The following is a 22,070-nucleotide window of genomic DNA, read 5'->3' as shown; positions in this document are numbered from 1 at the left end:
TCAGATTTACATTTTTAAAAAATTCAATGCTAAAACTAGCAATTTTATAATCCCATTTGTTGTGGCTCAGAAACACCCAATTAAATAAAATCTGAAGTGTTTAGCTTGCACAGTCATTGAATATCTGTGCCTTTGTTTACAATTAGAACCATTGAAAAATGTCAAATTCATACAAGTGTTGGGAGAGGGCAGAAGGACGGGAATCAGGTGGACAGCTCTTTCAAAGGTGGATACAGACATTACCGGCTTTGCTATAAAATCATGTGACATTAGTTCCAGTTCAGTTTTAAAGAGAGGAAACTGTGGGCTGCCCAAGGATAGACAGAAAATTTCTACTCCTGTGATTCTAATTAGATCTATTATTTCAAACTTATGTAATTGAAACTTGCATGCAATTATTAGTGCACTTTGCAGGAGCTCCTGAGTACTGCTGAACATTGATTTTAGAGTTGTGCTTCAAAGCAGTGTCATCTGACCTATTATAACAAGTTATATTGTTTGTAACAAAACTGAGTACATTATAATCACCCAGATTTTGCTGTAGCAGTGCATTTTGTAGTGCACCCCAATAAGTAAGACTTTTTCCCTCGCCCTTTAATTCAACTGTGCAAGTTTATGATGATATGGCAATTAAGTGAATGATACAATTGATAGTCTATTTCCTTAAATAATTAGATTTAAGGATTGAGCAATAAACAAAAGAATGATGAAGAAGGAAATGAACTGAATTAGTGCCGAGCCAGGTACAGAAATTGAAATAAAAAAGGGAAAGAAGGATTGGTCTAGGTGTGAGAGAGAAAAAGTGAACTTCCAGCATGACTTTAGCCATGATTCAGCTGCTGCTCTAATGGTGTATGTGGACTTGTGAACATTAAAGAGATGTATATGGTGGCTAATATTATTTGTGCTTTATAATTTTCAATATGGATTTCAAATATTTACCAAATTTCACCTGGGGGAAGGGGCCTGGAGGGAATGAATAATGGATGTCAAGTAAATGGATTTTGTAGGTAAGGAATGTTGCAGCACAGCAGCTTTTTTGTCTGGCAAATTGAATTTATTGCTGCAAGATGTGGGCATGAATGGGCTTCCCTTGCTTTGTACTCCAGGACACATTTTTCCATAGGACAGCAGTACACATTGCCTCTCAGACTAACTATCTGTATGGTAAATGGTTACTATGCCACTCATAAACCTGCCATCCAGGCAAAGTGCTGGGGCCTGTGAGATGATGCATTCAATCGACATGGAAAGTCATGTGTTGTCCATTACAAACAAGGCTTCTGACACTTGTTTACTTGTCTGTGGACAGTTGACTTATTTGTTGATATAGTACAGGTCATAAATGGTGTTGTGTCTGCCGCACAGTCTGTTTTAATCCTTATACGATGGACAAAGAATTGCGAGTAGACTTCTTGTTAGTACAACCAATATTTATTTAAAACACACAATCAATAATCACCCACCCAACCAACAATAAGTTATCTTACAGAAAATACTAAAGTTCAAGTCCAATACGAGACCTTGAATTAACTTTGCATGACTGGCAAGTACCCAAGCAGATATTGGCCTTTATCTTTGCGCTGGTCTCGGTCATCCTCTGCGTAGTCTGGTCCTTTGGTCTGGTCTGGCACTCTGGCTCTGGTCTTCCTTCCTTCTCGGGTGTGGTGGCTCTCCTCGTGCTGGTAGTTGCTGGCGACAGTCACCGTTGTTGTAGCTCATTCGTGGGGTCAGAGAGAGAGAGAGAGATTCTTGGTTGCACAGCACCCTTTATACCCCGTTGGGTTTCGTGCCCCTTTTGGCCATTGCCAATCAATTGATCAGGACTTGATCGTCCTGATCGATAAAGTCCAATCGGGTGCTGCCACACCAATCCCTGGGTGTGTCCCCAACGGCCATGTCTGTAGGTGCTGGGGGCACGTAGGGGCCACACCTCCCTCCCAAATAAGGGGTTACGGTGTCCCTATGTCTGGTAAACAACACAGTTTGACCAGAAAGTCCTTTTTATCCTGGAGATGACCCATATCCTGTGTATTCAATCGTCTGGGTTGCAGCCTGTTTATCTCTTAATAGAATAGAATAGAATCCCTACAGTGCAGAAAGTGGCCATTTGGCCCATCGAGTCTGCACTGACCACAATCCCACCCAGGCCCTAACCCCATATCCCTACATATTTACCCACTAATCCCTCTAACCTACGCATCCCGGGACACTAAGGGGCAATTTTTAGCATGGCCAATCAACCTAACCCACACATTTTTGGACTGTGGGAGGAAACCGGAGCACCCGGAGGAAACCCACGCAGACACGCGGAGAATGTGCAAACTCCACACAGACAGTGACCCAAGCCAGGAATCGAACCCAGGTCCCTGGAGCTGTGAAGCAGCAGTGCTAACCACTGTGCTACCGTGCCGCCCTTTTGGGCGGCAGCCTGCTGTTTTAGTTCTTGCCCAATTGTCCCTGAGTGCTTTATAAATCGCCATTTTAGGTGGCCCGTTTGGCCTCAGTGGTGATTCAGAAATACTTGGCAGTATAAAAAGTTAATGCAGCTGTGATGTCCATGCCCTTGGAAGAGCTATCCACATGGTGAAATTTGCCTGCAAACACATTTCTAGGACATGGCATAGTTATGTGGCAACCTTTTTTGCAATTCAAGTACGACCGATCGTTTTTTTTCCTGACATGTTAAGAAAAATACAAATACTATGATGATAGTTACCTCCAGAACTCTTATTCTTCACTCAGATATTAGAAACATAGAAAACTACAGCACAAAACAGGCCCTTCGGCCCCACAAGTTGTGCCGAACATATCCCTACCTTTTAGGCCTACCTATAACCCTCCATCCTATTAAGTCCCATGGACTCATCCAGGAGTCTCTTAAAAGACCCTATTGAGTTTGCCTCCACCACCACTGACGGCAGCCGATTCCACTCGCCCACCACCCTCTGTGTGAAAAACTTCCCCCTAACATTTCCCCTGTACCTACACCCCAGCACCTTAAACCTGTGTCCCCTCGTAGCAGCCATTTCCACCCTGGGAAAAAGCCTCTGAGAGTCCACCCGATCTATGCCTCTCAACATCTTATATACCTCTATTAGGTCTCCTCTCATCCTACGTCTCTCCAAGGAGAAAAGACCGAGCTCCCTCAGCCTATCCTCATAAGGCATGCCACTCAATCCAGGCAACATCCTTGTAAATCGCCTCTGCACCCTTTCAATCTTTTCCACATCCTTCCTGTAATGAGGCGACCAGAACTGAGCACAGTACTCCAAGTGGGGTCTGACGAGGGTCTTGTATAGCTGCATCATTATCCCCGGACTCCTAAATTCAATCCCTCGATTGATAAAGGCCAGCACATCATACGCCTTCTTAACCACCTCCTCCACCTGCGGGGCCGATTTTAGAGTCCTATGGACCCGGACCCCAAGGTCCTTCTGATCCTCTACAGTACTAAGAGTCTTTCCCTTTATATTGTACTCCTTCATCCCATTTGACCTGCCAAAATGGACCACTACGCATTTATCTGGGTTGAAGTCCATCTGCCACTTCTCCGCCCATATTGGAGCAGCATTGGAACACCCATCCTATTCATTTTGGTTGTGGCAAGTGAAGTGGTAGCTAGAACCAAAACAGCTGTAAGAAAGAAATTTGGAGATACTGGTCTTCCAATTAAAAAAAAAACCCTAAATAGCTGCAAAAATATGCATCATTCACAATGCAATTAAAGTCATGTAGCAGCATGAATGATTCCAGGATAAGTGACTTCAGTTAGCTGGAGTTGTTGGTGTGTGGAGCCTTGCAGCAGAAAATACTGAGAGGTGATTTGATAGAGGTGTTCAATATCAACAGTTTTGACAAGTAAGGAGAAACTTTTTTTTCCCTGTGACAGGAAGGTTGGTGAATAGAGCACACTGATTTAAAGTAATTGGAAAAAGTCATGAAGAAAAAATACTCGAGATATAATCTGGAATACACTGTGTGAAAGGGTGGTGAAGTAATTTGAATTATTAACTTTCAACAGTTTTTATATATTTAAAAAAATATTTGTAAAACTTTACAAGGCTATGGGGAAAGAGCAAGGCAGTGAGATGAAATGGGTATCTCTACAAAAGGTATAGGCATAATGGGCCAAATGATCTTCCGTCCTGTACAAATTCTATAACAATGAAAAGTGATGGCTTTAAGACTTTGACTGGTTATAATATCAATATGCTGCTGCACCCATTTTTGGTTGGATGGCTGTGCTGTCAGCAAAGAGATGGCAAGTAAACCATCGCATCTGGTGTTTGAATATTTTTCTGATGGTTTTTATGATCTGTGATGGTAAGTGGCATAACCCTTTTTTAAAAAAGCAATTTGCTGGCCATGAACTATAAGCTGCTGATAATCTTGTTCATGAATTAATATCCATATCCATTTGTAAATAGTAATCATTGAACTGAAGACTTAACAATTTATCAGGGGAATCAATAGAACTGTGGGATTAGAGTCATAGAGGTTTACAGCATGGAAACAGGCCCTTCGGCCCAACTTGTTTCATTTTTTTTTCAACAGTTCTAAATTGGACCTTTTTTGGATGGGCAGGTTGCAAATCTTGTCCAGAGTTTTGGGTATAGCACTGAACAGAGGCAAGATGGCCTTCAAAAGCAGGTGATACGATATGACAGATAATTCTGCTTTCAGTTCCAATGGCAGTGACAGGAGGAGTGGAAATTTACTCTCAGCTTGTAGTTTAAAACATTAGTTTCAATGTTCCTGCCTCCATCCTTAAAAGTCTGCGGGGTGCAAAGCCCATGGAAGGCCTTTCAGCCTCGCCACCAATTGAAAACATAACGTGGGCAATGGATGTGAATAAGGGCCTGATCCAGCTGCTGCTGGTATTATAGCCCAACAGTGGGAGGGATGATCGCCATGTGGAACTCGTACAGGGTTGCTTCTGAGGTGGTGTGGGTGGTGGAGGATTTCCCTAGTTCAAAGGCTGATAGAGGGAAGAAGGTGGCCTGCTGAGAGTTACCCACTCCCCTCTATCTGCCCTCCTATCATCACTCACTTGTGGCCTAGCAGCGATCCTAGGCCTCAGATGGATGTTGTATCTGCAGGAACTACTACCTGGCTGGTAGCATTGCTATTGATGGAGCCGACGTTTGGCCAGCAGCTCTCAGCAGATCCGGGGGAAGATCTGCTGCTGTCCAATTGTTGGGCTTTCCGTGAAAGAGTCTGAGTGGCTTTCATCAGCTCTCCAGCTGGTGGGCAGGACACTTGTCATCTTCATTAAATACTTTCCATAATGTTTAGACATCGCTGAGTTATATAACTATACAGCATCATTTTTTCATCTGTCTGAACGATTTAGGGTAAATCATCTTGCTTCCTATCTCAACAGGATCTTTTATTTTTCAGTGGTCATCAGCCTCTCAGTAAGAAAGATTTGTGAACTGCCTATGTGACTGAAAAGTGCAGCTTCTGTCATTACAGAGATAATATTACATTTGAAATTCTAAGATTAGGAAACTGGATATCATTTTGATTTTTAAAAATTACAAGTGACCATGTTGATTAATCGATTTGTTGTTCTTGCCACAATTATAGATGACCCTGAGTATTTGTTTATAGATGACCTTGAATGCTTTTAAGTGGTTGATTGTATTTTTTCAGCTGTTAAGTGTACATGGGTTATTTTATCACTCACTCTTCAATGTACCAATTATAATAAGATTTTGACAAGTGACCTAAAGCCCTTTTGACTTAAACAATTGTCGTAGAGCTATAAATTTACTTTCATAAAAATAGTAATTTACCAAATAATAATGAAGCAAAGGATGGTAGGTTTATACCTGCTGTAGATTTGTCTTGGTCATCTAGAACTATTAAACACAGTGAAATACATGCTCACAGGAAAAGAATGAAAAGAAGCTACTCCTCTTGGACTAAACTTGTTGGAGTTGGAGAAGTTCACTATTGGTCTTTGGATGTGGATTTTGTTATTGTCTCTAATGATACCAGCCTACAATATTTGTAAAAATCTTTAGTTTCTTATGAAGTTAACATTCAAAGTGTCCTCCTGTCCTTCCACCCAGCAATGGGTTAACAGTCTTATTTTAGGTTAGAGAGTTCCTCACAGAATTTAAACTGAGCACAAATCATGCACTTCAGCTGAGTGTGCGATTAAAATACTGCATGTTTTCTGTCTGGCCTGTGATGAACAACACTGGAATATATTAGAGTAATTATTTTACTGAATCAATTTTTAATGCAAGCTATATCCTGAAATCTTTGACAACCAACAAGTAATACATTTTTTGTACAATATTGCTAGCTAAGAATAAATAATGGTTCCCTCTCACATGGTTATTTTTGTTGCATTCAGGTAGAATATGCAATAGTGATAAAGGCGTACAAACCTTTTATTGTTCAATCTGACCTATTGCAGTCATAAATGATCTAAAGAAATATTGCTACTGCAGCCTATATTTGTAAAATATTGAACGTTCTTGTTTATCTTTTCAGCCATCAATAGATGAAGAACTTGTTTTCAGTGTGGTCAGCTCCCATGCTATTGGTGGTGAACAGATCTCTTTGGATATAGACCAGAAACCAGTCCAAATTTTCAGAAAAGAATCATTTCAAGAACATATATCCAGTGGTCCCCAGAAGAAAGCTGTGGTTTGTATAGAACTCTTGACTGCTTTTCACTTGAATAACATTCCTGAAGAACATACTAAGGATAGCCAAGAGTGTTTAATTTGCAATTTTGATCAGGAAACAATTTATCTTTCAGCCATACACTACCAATCATTTTAGATACAGGTTGATATTAAATAAATGTGTTTCTGCTCAGTTTGAGGGTTGTTCTACATTTTAACTTAATAGAACATAGAACATTACAGCGCAGTACAGGCCCTTCGGCCCTCGATGTTGCGTCGACCAGTGGTACCAATCTAAAGCCCCTCTAATCTACACTATTCCAATATCATCCATATGTTTATCCAATAACCACTTGAACGCTCTCAACGTTGACGAGTCCACCACTGCTGCAGGCAGGGCATTCCCGCCTTTACTACTCTCTGAGTAAAGAACCTACCTCTAACATCTGTCCTATATCTCTCACCCCTCAATTTAAAGCTATGTCCCCTCGTGCTAGCCAACACCATCCGAGGAAAAAGGCTCTCACTATCCACCTTATCTAATCCTCTGATCATCTTGTATGCCTCTATTAAGTCACCTCTTAACCTTCTTCTCTCTAACGAAAACAACCTCAAGCCCCTCAGCCTTTCCTCATACGATTTTCCCACCATACCAGGCAACATCCTGGTGAATCTCCTCTGCACCCTTTCCAACACTTCCACATCTTTCCTATAATACGGTGACCAGAACTGTACGCAATACTCCAAATGCAGCCGCACCAGAGTTTTGTACAGTTGCAGCATGACCTCCTGGCTCCGAAACTCAATCCCTCTACCAATAAAAGCTAACACACCGTACGCCTTCTTAACAACCCTATCAACCTGGGTGCCAACTTTCAGGGATCTATGCACATGGACACCCAGATCCCTCTGTTCATCCACACTACCAAGTATCTTATCATTAGCCCAGTGCTCTGTATTCCTGTTACTCCTTCCAAAGTGAATCACCTCACACTTTTCCGCATTAAACTCCATTTGCCACCTCTCAGCCCAGCTCTGCAGCTTATCTATGTCCCTCTGTAACCTGCCACTTCCCTCCGCACTGTCTACAACTCCACCGACTTTAGTGTCATCCGCAAATTTACTAATCCATCCTGCCACGCCCTCATCCAAGCCATTAATAAAAATGACAAACAGCAGTGGCCCCAAAACAGATCCTTGCGGTACACCACTAGTAACTGAAATAGAACAAAATAGGATAAATAGAACTCACCATCATGAGCTACAGTAATATTTTAAAGGATATATTAAATAGCAACATGGACCCCGATATTTATTTAGCAGGGGGGGTGAAATTGAGAAATTTGGCAAGGCCAGGAACACAGATCATGCCGAACCTGACAGCAGGGCCTCATTAACACTTTTATTCCTGCCTCCTCACCAGCTGGCTTAACTGAACACCAATGGGAGGAGACAATGGCAGAGGACCATTGGGGAACTTAGGAACAGGAGAAGGCCATTCAGCCCATCAAGCCTGTTGAGCCATTTAGTTAGATCATGGCCAGCCATCTACCTCGAAACCACTTCCCTGTGCTATCTCCATATTTCTTGGTGCCATTAGTCTCCAGGAAATGTATCAATTTATTTCTTGAATGTGCTCAATAGAACATAGAACAGTACAGCACAGAACAGACCCTTCGGCCCACGATATTGTGCCGAGCTTTATCTGAAACCAAGATCAAGCTATCCCACTCCCTATCATCCTGGTGTGCTCCATGTGCCTATCCAATAACCACTTAAATGTTCCTAAAGTGTCTGACTCCACTATCACTGCAGGCAGTCCATTCCACACCCCAACCACTCTCTGCGTAAAGAAGCTACCTCTGATATCCTTCCTATATCTCCCACCATGAACCCGATAGTTATGCCCCCTTGTAATAGCTCCACCCACCTGAGGAAATAGTCTTTGAACGTTCACTCTATCTTTCCCCTTCTTCATTTTATAAACCTCTTAAGTCTCCCATCAACCTCCTCCGCTCCAGAGAGAACAGCCCTAGCTCCCTCAACCTTTCCTCATAAGACCTACCCTCCAAACCAGGCAGCATCCTGGTAAATCTCCTTTGCACTCTTTCCAGCGCTTATAGTGAGGTGACCAGAACTGCACACAATATTCCAAATGTGGTCTCACCAAGGTCCTGTACAGTTGCAGCATAACCCCACGGCTCTTAAACTCCAACCCCCTGTTAATAAAAGCTAACACACTATAGGCCTTCTTCACAGCTCTATCCACTTGAGTGGCAACCTTCAGAGATCTATGGTTATGGACCCCAAGATCTCTCTGTTCCTCTCCAGTCTTCAGAACCCTACCTTTGATCCTGTAATCCACATTTAAATTTGTCCTACCAAAATGAATCACCTCACATTTATCAGGGTTAAACTCCATCTGCCATTTTCAGCCCAGCTTTGCATCCTATCTATGTCTCTTTGCAGTCTACAGCAGCCCTCCATCTCATCCACTACTCCACCAATCTTGGTGTCATCAGCAAATTTACTGATCCACCCTTCAGCCCCCTCCTCTAAGTCATTAATAAAAATCACAAATAGCAGAGGACCAAGCACTGATCCCTGTGACACTCCGCTAGCAACCTGCCCTCAGTCTGAAAATTTTCCATCCACCACCACCCTCTGTCTTCGATCAGATAGCCAGTTACCTATCCAATCGGCCAACTTTCCCTCTATCCCACACCTCCTTACTTTCATCATAAGCCGACCATGGGGGACCTTATCAAACGCCTTACTAAAATCCATGTATATGACATCAACTGCCCTACCTTCATCAACACACTTAGTTACCTCCTCAAAAAATTCTATCAAATTTGTGAGGCACGACTTGCCCTTCACGAATCCGTGCTGACTATCCCGGATTAATCCGCATCTTTCTAAATGGTCGTAAATCCCATCCCGATGGACCTTTTCCATCAACTTACCAACCACCGAAGTAAGACTAACTGGCCTATAATTACCAGGGTCATTTCTATTCACTTTCTTAAACAGAGGAACAACATTCGCCACTCTCCAGTCCTCTGGCACCATCCCCGTGGACTGTGAGGACCCAAAGATCAAAGCCAAAGGCTCTGCAATCTCATCCCTTGCCTCCCAAAGAATCCTAGGATATATTTCATCAGGCCCAGGGGACTTATCGACCTTCAGTTTATTCAAAACTGCTAGTACATCCTCCCTCCGAACATCTACCTCCTACAGCCTATTAGCCTGTAACACCTCTTCCTCAAAAACATGGCCCCTCTCCTTGGTGAACACTGAAGAAAAGTATTCATTCATCACCTCTCCTATCTCTACTGACTCCATACACAAGTTCCCACTGCTGTCCTTGACCGGCCCTAACCTCACCCTGGTCATTCTTTTATTCCTCACATAAGAGTAAAAAGCCTTGGGGTTTTCCTTGACCCGACCCGCCAAGGACTTCTCATGCCCCCTCCTAGCTCTCCTAAGCCCCTTTTTCAGCTCATTCCTTGCTAACTTGTATCCCTCAATCGAGCCATCTGAACCTTGTTTCCTCATCCCTACATAAGCTTCCCTCTTCCTTTTTACAAGACATTCCATCTCTTTTGTGAACCATGGTTCCCTCACTCGGCCATTTCCTCCCTGCCTGACAGGGACATACCTATCAAGGACACACAGTATTTGTTCCTTGAAAAAGTTCCACTTTTCATTAGTGCCTTTCCCTGACAGTTTCTGTTCCCATCTTATGCCCCCTAATTCTTGCCTAATCGCATCATAATTACCTCTCCCCCAATGATAAACCTTGCCCTGCCGTACGGCCCTATCCCTCTCCATTGCAATAACAAAAGACACCGAATTGTGGTCACTATCTCCAAAGTGCTCTCCCACAACCAAATCTAACACTTGGCCCGGTTCATTTCCTAGTACCAAATCCAATGTGGCCCCACCTCTTGTCGACCTATCCACATATTGTGTCAGGAAACCTTCCTGCACACACTGCACAAAAACTGCTCCATCCGAACTATTCGACCTACAAAGGTTCCAATCAATATTTGGAAAGTTAAAGTCCCCCATGACAACTACCCTGTGACCCCCACACCTATCCATAATCTGCTTAGCAATTTCTTCCTCCACATCTCTATTACTATTTGGGGGTCTATAGTAAACTCCTAACAATGTGACCGCTCCTTTCCTATTTCTAACTTCAGCCTATATTACCTCAGTGTGCAGATCCCCCTCGAAGTGCCTTTCTGCAGCCGTTAAACTATCCTTGATTAACAATGCTACTCCTCCACCTCTTTTACCAGCTCCCCTACACTTACTGAAACATCTATTCCCCAGAACGTCCAACAACCATTCCTGTCCTTGTTCTACCCATGTCTCCATAATGGCCACAACATCGTAGTCCCAAGTACCAATCCACGCCTCAAGTTCATCTACCTTGTTCCGGATGCTCCTTGCATTGAAGTAGACACACTTCAACCCACCTTCCTGTCTACTGGTACCCACCCTTGACCTTGATACCTTCCCCAATACCTCACTACCCTCAACACTGACTTCCGGACTACAACTCCTTTTCCCACCCCCCCCTGACAAATTAATGATTGAGCTTCCACAGTCCTCTGGGAGGAGAAATCAAAAGATTCACCACCCTCTGAGTGAAGAAATTCCTCCTCATTTCTGTCTTAAATAGCCTGCCTGTCCCCTGGTTCTAGACTCACCAGCCAATTGAAACATCCTATCTGCATCAACCCAGCTGCATCCTGAAAGAATTTTGTAAAGTTTCAATGGGATCACCTCTCATTCTTCAAAACTCTAGAGAATACAGATCCAGTTTCCTCAATTTCTCCTCATAAAACAATCTCAGGGATTAGTCTCGTTAACCTCTGTTGCACTCCCTGTATGGCAAGTGTATCCTTCCTTAGATGAGAACAGTACACAATACTCTAGATGTGGTCTAACCAAGGCTCTATATAATTGCAGCAAGACTTTTGAACTCAAAACCCATTGCAATGAAGGCCAATCATTAGCTTTCTTCATTGATTGTTGAACCTGTATACTGGCTTTTAGCGATATGGTAGCAGAGTGGTTAGCATGCTGTCTCACAGCGCCAGGGACCTGGGTTCGATTCCCGGCTTGGGTCACTGTCTGTGTGGAGTTTGCACGTTCTCCCTGTGCGTGGGTTTCCTCTGGGTGTTCTGGTTTCCTCCCACAGTCTGAAAGATGTGCTGGTTAGGTGTGTTGACCTGAACAGGCGCCAGAGTGTGGCAACTTGGGAATTTCGCAATAACTTCATTGCAGTGTTAATGTAAACCTTACTTGTGGCTAATAAATAAACTTTAAACTTTAAGGACAGCCAGGTTTCTTCGGACACCACGTTTTCCAACCTTTCATCATTTAAGAAATATTCTGTCTTTCTGTTTTCCCGACCAAAAGTGGATAACATAACATTTATTTATATTATATTCCATCTGCCATGTTCTTGCCCATCCACCTAGCCTATCCAAGTCCACTTGAAGACTCCTTGCATTCTCCTCACAATACACATTCCCACCTAGTTTTGTGCCATCAGTAAATTTGGAAATATTACAATTGATCGCCACATCCAAATCATTTATGACAGTATCCAACTAGTCATAGCCTGCCATCCTGAGAATGATCCGTTTATTCCTACTCTCTGCTTTCTGTCTGTTAACCAATTCTCAATCCACACCATTATATTACCCATGATCACATATGCTCTGACTTATTTAGTAACCAGTGTGAGACCTTATCCAAAGCTTTCTGAAAATCCAAATACACCACTTCTACTGGTTTTCATTTATCTACCCTACAAGAAACATCCTCATAGAACTCTGGCCTGAATTTTCCAGCTCCCCTGCAGCAGGTTTTCCCACAGTAGAGTTGGCTCAACATTGGCCACTTGGAAAATCATCCGGTCCAGCCAAAGTCAGTGGCAATTTGCATGGCTCATCCATCCGGCCACCACGGAACCTCCTGGGTGGGAATAAACTTCGGCAAGACCAAAAGATCCCACTGGTGGGAACAGCTGGAAAATCCTGCCCTCCAGGTTTGTCAAATGTTGACTCTGCCCAATTTTCCCATTAGTTCCCATTTATCACACTCTTTATAATAGATTCTAATATTTTTCCTATTCACATCAAACTAATAGGTTTGTAGTCGTCCTCCCTTGAATAGTGGAGTTATATTTCCTATTTCCAGTCTGCAGGAACCTTTCCAGAGTCAATAGAATTTTGAAGATAACCACCATGCATCTACCATTTCTAAAATCACTCCTTTTCAGCACTCTGGATGTAGCTCATCTGGTGCAGGTGATTTAAAGTTAGCTTCAATCCAGTTAGCTTTTCAAATACTACCTCCTTATTAATAATTTCTTTCAGTGCCTCAGTTTCACTAGTCCCTTAGTTTAATTTTTTTGGGAGATTTTCTGCATTTTCTTCCATGAAGACAGACACAAACTAATTGTTTAATTCTCCACTATAAATTCTACTGTCTTTGCTTGTAATGGGCCTACATTCATCCTAGATAATCTTTTCCTTTTCACATACCTAAAGAAGCTTTTACCTTTTATGTTTTCCACAAGCTTGCTTTCATATTCTCTTTTCTTTTTCTTTATCAGTTTCTTGGTCATACTTTGCTGGGTTCTAAATTGCTCCTGCTCCTTGCCACTTTTTCTGGCATTCTTATAAGTCACTTGTAATCTTTAATTTCTTAAAGGGGGGATATCACAATCCTGAGACCAGAGTATGAGCAATTGAGAGGTCAGCAAAGGAGTGAAGGGTGAATGAAAGTTCCCTTCAAGGGCTGGGATATAGCACCACTGCTACTTATGGACACAAGGTGTGCTGAAAAAGGCATTTAATCTGTGGAACATGTCGATCTTGCCTCCTTTTGTTTCTGTGTCTTATGATCCTAATGAAACATGTGGAAACAATAGTCAGTTTTAAATTGGGCTCCCATATGCACTGTGGGAGCAGCAGTTAAATATGTTTATTAAACTCCATCTCTTTGCACTATGACACTTGTATATCCTAATATCCGCTGCCATAAAAAAGGCAGGTGGGTGCGCAGTGTGTTCGTGATGTTCCATGTTTAACTCTTTTAGCCTCCCTTGACCCTCTCCTATCCTGGGGGTGTTATCATCACAAGTCAAAATTGGCCTATTTCCCCATCAGACTGAATAAATACTGAACTAGATTGATTTTTTAAGTTTGATAATCTTCTGTCAATTTGATGAATACATTTTGATTAGTCTCAATTTGGGATCTCACGGTTGAATTCAATATTCCAACAAGTTAACACAAACCTCTAAATCTTCTGATGTGCTTGATTTTGGCACTGTGATGGTGTGTTAAAGTGAGAAAAAGACAGTAAAGGAACCACAGATTGAATGTCAAAACCTAGGTTAGCGTCCACAGTTTCCCCCATCGTTCATTGAGACCTCTTCTGTTGGGAAACACAGGTGGGGGCTGAATCATCATTATCCTTATTAAAGTGGGCCTTATGGACACTAATGACTTTGTACTTAGTTCCTGATCCCATGCCATGGATAATGTAGGGTGTAAGTTTTCTAAATCTCTGGGTAGGTGGTTCGTTCATGGGGCTTTGTGAATATTTGTTAGGATGAAGCGCAAATACTTTGGTGACTGGTAGTGAGATCTGAATATCTGCTATCTTTCGTAGAGATCCTGGAACTCCAAAGTAGTAAAGACTGGCTACTTGCTAGTCAAATAATATCAGGATGGTTTTTCCAGGCCTTATAACTGAAAGCTGGAAGTTTTAAAACAAAGTCACAGTGCTGTAATAAATACACTATTATACAATAGATCTTTAATATACAGTGATTGTATTTAATGACTTCTGTGCTCTGATCATACCAAATACACCTTCAAAGCAAATATTGGCAATAAGAATAAACTTGTTTTGTTTAGGAAGCTCCAAAGAAGAGTGGTAAAAAGAGTAAGGCACCCATGCAGCTTGACTTTGGTGACATGTTGGCGGTTCTAGAACAGAAACAGCAGGAGAAGAAGTCCAAGCACACACCTAAGCCAGTCGTACTTGCAGGTAAGTATTGAAGTTACTCTCCTCTGCTAACTCTGTTGTATATTTTCAGGCATCTATTTCTTTCTGTATTTGGTGCTTTATGCATTACTTCATTCTACTTTTGAAGCATTAATTATGATTCCCCCCAAATAATTTTTAATTTTGCTTTGTCATCTTTGTTGATTGTGTGTTGCAGTTGGAGGGGCGTTTCCAATGGTTTCCAAAGAAACCACAGCATCCAAGAGACAGCCTCAAAGCTCAAGTCAGGAAAAGGTTCCTCACAACCCCTTGGACTCGAGTGCCCCTTTAGTAAAGCGAGGAAAACAGAGAGAAATTCCAAAGGCTAAGAAACCAACATCACTGAAAAAGGTTAGTTCGATGTAACTACAGTTAGCTACATACTCTTTTTAGTTGGAGAAAAGCACACACGATACTATTTAGATTATTTCCTGTTACAAGTTAAAGGAATGTTGTAGACAAAGCTCAAAAAATGCATACTCCTCCACTGTGTCATTTTCCAAACACGCTGATATTACAGAACGATTCTGTGAAAAGCAGCAGCATACATTCCCAAATCTGCTAAATCAGCTGATTACTTCAACAAACGAGCACATCCCCTTACACAGCTACCAACCTGGATTCCACTCTTTTAGCACATATCCTCCAGATCATAAAGTTTTAAAATTATTATTGCAGTTGCTCTTGATAATTGCAGTAATAATGAGAAATCGAATGTAACTATGCAACTGGAATACCTGCCTGGGAGGGCGCAATAAATGGATTTATTTTTAATCAGGCTTACAAACAGGAGTGTTACTTTCCTCACTCTCAATTCTACACTCACCATTCTCGTATTATCCTGTGACATGTCTGAGGGTCACGGGGGAAAAAAAGCAGAGGATAAATTTAATGGCAGTGCTCATACTTTAGCTATTAAAACTGGACACTGATTCTCCCAAAGTTCCATTTCCCTTTCATCTTGCGTGTTAGGAACTGGCTTATACCAGGGTACGGTTATAGTACAATTTTTGTGTCTTAGCTTGACAAAGAAAATCTCTTGTTTAATAACTAAGCAATTAATGGTTTTTTATTTATTCTGGCTCAAGTTAAAAATATCATATTAAATTGCCCAATTTAACAAAATTAATTGTTAAATTTTAATATGCATTTGAGTGTAATTCTTTGACATTCTAGATATATTAATATCCAGAATAGTCCTATAATGAGTAATTTGTCAATTATAATTTTAGGGAAATAAGTTTTGCAATAATAAATTGACCACTAGGTGTCACTGTACATTTAGTAAATCCTTTACCACCTTTAGAAAGCTTACTAAAGATACTAACAGCAAAACATTCTTGTTACATCGGAGTATGGAAAGTACTTATCAAGTCCGTCACCATTTTAGGTGTAGAACCTTCTTAGGATCTGAAAACTGGATATTAATCAAGTCAATTTGTCCTTTTGTAATGGAAGGTTAAGGGCAGAAGGGAGAGGGAAAAGACAACATTACTGAATTATTATTGGGTTGATTGACCTGCAAACTGGGTGATACAGAACCAGGAACATGGTTAAATGTCATAAAGATCAACTGAGTGGGAAAAAAAAATTACAAGAACAAAACATCAAATCGCTGCAATGATGAAAATCGTGAGAAAAAATAAGGTTGGAACTGAGTGTGAATGACTGAACACAAAAGATCCCCACCCTACACTAAAGCTGTGTTCTGATGGAGAGTCCACATTCAGAAATGTAAACCCACCTCTCTTCTTTCAGATGTACTACAAAGTCACATTGCTTTATGCTGGGGGTTCAGTTAAGATCTTTCACTACATTGTTTAGATCAAAGATCCTGAAGATTGTGTTTATTTTAGAGCATTGTAAGGGCACAAAGAGATTGGAATCAGAGTGAATATAGCAAAGAGAAAGTTGGACAGAAGTGAGGTGTTGAGTCAAAAGGCAATTTGTTCAAAATGCTTTAACACAGATGAGATCACAATGTGAGAAAATTGACTAAAGGAAGTACATGTCTGAAACATTTGTGGTGTGAACAGCAGGGGATTTTGATGAGGGTATGTTGTAGGTAAGATTTAAAAAGAGAGTTTAAAGTGAACTGTAGTTTTTTTTGAAAATCAACTTGAGTGCAGTTGAAGATGAATTTCTTCACCATTATCCTTCTGGAAAGATAGTTGAAGTTATGAACTCCGATCTAGAAAGCTAACAAGCAGCTAACATGTTTTGAAAACTTAATTGACCCACGGTTGGGATTATTGATCTGCTATTTATTATCCTACATTAACTTATAAAATACATACCTATCATTAACTGCTAGATACGTTGGCTTAAATTGGAAAGCAAATTATTTTCATCACTATCTGCATCACATTTGCCTTTTAAATTTAAAATGTAAATAAATGTTTTACTTCCTTTTTCACAGTGGTTTTAAGTAATGTATGATGCTCAGCAACAGCAGCAAATGTGACTCTTTACAAAGGGAGTTTGAACACTACACTGTGGTCAAATAGTTAATAGTTTTAGCATCCTAATAGTTGGAAATTGTGTATTTGTTAGGATATATACTTATGATGTATACAGTACATTTTACACCCATAGTTTTTTCATTATACCTATTTTCAGGCATCTATATCTTGCTATATTGTACATGTATTGTTTTCTCCTTCTGTACATTAATGTTTGAAAGAGGCAAATAAGGATGCAACAACTTTTATTTATATAGTAGTTTTAATGTTCAAAAACATAAGGTAACTTAAAGAGAAATATGGCACCAAGCTAAAGGAGGACCTATTAGGACAGGCAAAATATTGGTCAAAAAATAGAGAGAGCTACATTGCTGGATATGGGGAGGAGTGAGACCATGAACAGATTTATACAAAATGATCAGAACGCAAGATTAAAAAATCCAGTGCACCATCACCCCACATAACTTTGACGCCTCTAGATTTAGCTTTTAAACAATCCTATTTTTGTGCAAGCAGCAGCAACAGTGCATTCTTCCATCTTAATGTGATGATACCCTTGCTGTAAGATTTATGATATAAAGTAGGCTTGTCCAATCCTTTTACCTCGGAGGCCACATTTTCATTTTCTTCTCGCTTGAGCTGATAAGCAATTTTCAGAAAGATAAGGTTTGGCACAACACTGCACATGAATTTCAAAATAACATTGAGGTATGAAGAAAAATAGCAACTTGCAAGACAAAAATGAAACAATGTCAAAGCAAAAAAAAAATAATTAAAGAGTAATTGATCAAAGTCACCATAAAGACAGACTCTGTTTGTGTGGCTCAACCCCAATCTCTTGATGCCCTCTCACCGTGACCCACCTTGTAATTGAGTGTGATTGTGTGTTGGGTTGAGGGTGAGCCAGAAACACACATTTTCCGCACACTGTCTCTGCTAGACCTCACTAATTCTCTCCCAAGAACCCCAGATTTCACAGCTTCGCTCAAGTGAGACTGGAAATTCCCGCCCGAGGTCAATGGAGTTTTCCCATTGTCGGATCCTCGCCCGCTCCGATTCTGTGGCAGGCAAGGTGGTAGAGTTCCGGTAACCCTCTCTCCTCCCGGGCGGCACGGTAGCACAATGGTCAGCACTGCTGCTTCACAGCTCCAGCGACCTGGGTTCAATTCCCGGCTTGGGTCACTGTCTGTGTGGAGTTTGCACATTTTCCTCGTGTCTGCGTGGGTTTCCTCCGGGTGCTCCGGTTTCCTCCCACAGTCCAAAGATGTGCAGGTTAGGTTGATTGGCCATGCTAAAGTTGCCCCTTAGTGTCCTGAGATGTGCAGCTTAGAGGAATTAGTGGGTAAATATGGAGGGATATGGGGGTAGGGCCTGGGTGGGATTGTGGTCGGTACAGACTTGATGGGCCAAATGGCCTCTTTCTGTACTGTAGGGTTTATATGATGATTCTCCCGCGCTTCCAAGAACAAAGAACAAAGAACAATACAGCACAGGAACAGGCCCTTCGGCCCTCCAAGCCCGCGCCGCTCCCCGGTCCAGGATTGAATCCTGAATCCAGGATCCCCGCCCAATTTTCCAGCCTATCTACATACCAATATCCTATCCACCGAGCTGTCCCTCACAGCTACGATGCTTTGTTCATTACAACCTATTAACTCACCCCCACCCCCCTATTCCAGACCATGTGATCTCCAGGGAGAGGCGAAAACCCAGAGTGAAAAACCCCAGGGCCAATATGGGGAAAAAAAAAAATCTGGGAAATTCCTCTCCGACCCCCTGAGGCGATCGAAACGAGTCCAGGAGATCACAATGGCCCTGATCGGAAAATGCTTCCCAACCCTAGTCATTTCCACTTCCATGAACACCATATGAATTCCCTGCCCCCGAGACAGGTTCCCAACTATCCGCAGTCTCGCTCTGTACTGGCACCAGCAAGATGATCATAGAATGAAGCCTTGAAACGAGAAACAAGGAACAATTAGCCCGCGCCGCTCCCTGGTCCAAACTAGACCACTCTTTTGTATCCCTCCATTCCCACTCCGGTCATATAGCTGCCCAGATAAGTCTTAAACGTTCCCAGTGTGTCCGCCTCCACCACCTTGCCCGGCAACACATTCCAGGCCCCCACGACCCTCTGTGTGAAATATGTCCTTCTGATATCTGTGTTAAACCTCCCCCCCTTCAAAGAACAAAGAACAGTACAGCACAGGAAACAGGCCTTCGGCCCTCCAAGCCTGTGCCGCTCCTTGGTCCAACTAGACCAATCGTTTGTATCCCTCCATTCCCAGGCTGCTCATGTGACCATCCAGGTAAGTCTTAAACGATGTCAGCGTGCCTGCCTCCACCACCCTACTTGGCAGCGCATTCCAGGCCCCCACCTAGAAGGGTGTGATGTTGCAGTGTCTACACAATAAGCCAGTCAACCTCTCTGCTACTGAAAATTAACTTTTATAAGTGTGCAGTCCCATTCCTTCAGATTTTAATTCTCATTTGTGATTTTTTTTTTCACCTTGCCTCATCTATTTCTTTCTCTTGATGCCATCATTCTCTCCCTCTCTTTGTTTTCTGCACATGATTTCATATTGGCCAGAATTTTTCTGCCCTACCCACCACGGGAATTGGAGCGGGCGAGGGGCAGACCACGGAAAGATACGTTAACCTCGGGTGGAATTTTACTGTTTCAGAACTGTAAAATCTCACCCATTGAGTTACCTGTCACATGTATTAGTATACAGTGAAAAATATTGTTCCTTGTGTGCTAGACAGAAAAAGCATACCGTACATAGAGAAGAAAACGAGAGGGTTCGAATTTAGTGTTACGGTCATAGCTAGAGTGTAGAGAAAGATCAACTTAATGCGAAGTAGGTCCATTCAAAGGTCTGATGGCAGCAGGAAAGAAGCTGTTCTTGGTTGATACGTGACCTCAGACTTTTGTATCTTTTTCCCGATGGAAGAAGATGGAAAAGTGTATGTCCAGATTATGCTTTTTGTTCATGTTTAACATTAACCTTGTTTGGTTAGATTATATTGAAGGAAAGAGAAGAAAGGAAACAGCGGCGCTTGCTAGAGGAAAAAGGTCTGATCCCATCAAGCTGCGACATATTTGCTCAAGAGCTAGTTTTGGATCAGAATGAGAGTCTGGACACACAAAACGAAACAGCTGAATTAAATGGTAAGTCATTTTGTGACCATTTTTGTTTCGGATCCTCTTTCCCTCATTACAGGAATGAATATTATCTCAGAAATTCTGAAGCTACCGTTTTATTCTGCAGTTAAGCTTTGTAAAATATCCATAGGAATCTGACAGAAATGCCTGGATCCAGCAACAGTGCAATTAGAACCAGTGAATGTCTATTTAAAGGTGACCTGTTGAAATAGGTCAGACTGGCAACAGCAGAAGCTGCAATCTTTTGTGTTGGCCAGAATGTTGAGCTTTTCAGCACCTCTGCTCCGATGCGTGAACTCTTCTTTTTTTGTTCACTAGTCAAGAGCAAGAGGTTTGAGCAGGGTTAGAGGGTGGAAGTTAAAAAGGACATAGAAAAGGGAGAAGAAGATCAGCTGGAGAAGTGGGAAAAGGAAAGAAGGTGGGGTGAGAGAGCAGACGAGAGTGACGGGGCAAAGGTGAGGAGTTGTAGACGGTAAAGTAGAGATAAAGGAAACGTGGAGTAGGAGAGAGAGGGAAGGAAAAGGATGGTGGTTAACTGATCAACTAAGTGGCTTCCAGTAGTGGGGAGGGCTGTGGTATGCTCTGATCAGGAGGCTTCATTCTGGTTGTCAACAAGGTTGGAAAATGGAAGCAATTTGGATGAAGAGTAAGAGCTTCAATCACTTGAATGAAGTGGAGATGCGGGTGTTGGACTGGGGTGGACAAGATGAGAGGCCACACAACACCAAGTTATAGTCCAACAGGTTTCTTTGAAATCACAAGCTTTCGGTGTGCTGCTCCTTCACCTGTGTTGGACTATAACCTGGTGTTGTGTGACTCTCTCATCCTGTCCACTTAAATGAAAACTGGTGTGAGGAGGAGGGAAGGCGCATATGTGAGGTGTGTGTGATCTTGCACATCACCGAAGAAGCAGATAAAACCAGTTTAATATTTTACCTGAAAGACGAGAGAGACCTTTGACCATGCAACAGTCCCTTAGTACTGCACTTAGCTGCCAGCTGAGATATTGGGCTCAATCTCTGGAGTGGAGTTTGAGCCCAGGGTGCCACTACTGAATCATGGTTGATAAAACTTTTTTTTGCTTTTGATCTCCGACCAAACAGATTCTGTCTTTAGTTCTTCCCTGTCTGTATTGATGTATCAATTAAATGGCCAATTAAATTTTCCTATCATGCTTTAAGATTTTAAAGTTAGTTACATACGACAGGCTGGTATTGAACACTGAATACCCAAGTGGAGATTTGTTAATTCTACATTTGCCTATCCAAAGGCATCAGTATCTGTGCAACAGGTGCAAGTGGGAAACTAACTCCATGACCATCTTAAAGCGCTGGCATGGAGAAGGATGAATAATGTGAATTGGCTGCATTTCTCCCAAGGCCAGTGTTGCAGGATCAAAATAGCCATACATAAATACATAATAGCCACAAATACCATTTCATGCTCCTCACCAAACTGATGTCAAGCATTCTGTTTGAAACTAGAACTAATTGCTGCTCTCTAGTGGGTTAGATTACCAAAATTACTTGAATTTTTGTAACAGGTGACTTTCGATCTCTGGCATTTTGCCGGTAGTACATATCGTCGGCAGTCTGTGGTTCCATTTAAGTTACTCTTTCAACATTGCAAAGCTTTTTTCAGTGTACGTTTTTGTTTAGTATGTATGAAACATAAATTTTGAACCCTGATCAATTATATCAAAGATAGAACACT

At 41.8% G+C, this 22,070-nt stretch overlaps 1 protein-coding gene across 7 annotated transcripts in view; it reads left to right on the top strand.

Annotated features, from left to right (window-relative positions):
* The window catches only part of LOC144494880 (selenocysteine insertion sequence-binding protein 2-like), a 102,198-nt gene that overhangs the window by 36,571 nt on the left and 43,557 nt on the right, over window positions 1–22,070 (top strand). For all 7 annotated transcript variants that reach the window (XR_013498168.1, XR_013498167.1, XM_078214384.1 and 4 more), the window contains 4 exons: window positions 6,511–6,666; window positions 14,600–14,732; window positions 14,908–15,080; window positions 20,213–20,363. Coding sequence is in view for 5 of the 7 variants with exons in the window: in XM_078214384.1 (XP_078070510.1) it covers window positions 6,511–6,666; window positions 14,600–14,732; window positions 14,908–15,080; window positions 20,213–20,363 (613 nt within the window). In the remaining 2 variants the exon portion in view is untranslated. The remainder of the gene's footprint in view (window positions 1–6,510; window positions 6,667–14,599; window positions 14,733–14,907; window positions 15,081–20,212; window positions 20,364–22,070) is intronic.

Source organism: Mustelus asterias, chromosome 6, assembly GCF_964213995.1.
Source record: "Mustelus asterias chromosome 6, sMusAst1.hap1.1, whole genome shotgun sequence".
In the NCBI taxonomy this organism is placed as follows: Eukaryota; Metazoa; Chordata; class Chondrichthyes; order Carcharhiniformes; family Triakidae; genus Mustelus; species Mustelus asterias.
This window is presented reverse-complemented; position numbering and strand designations above follow the sequence as displayed.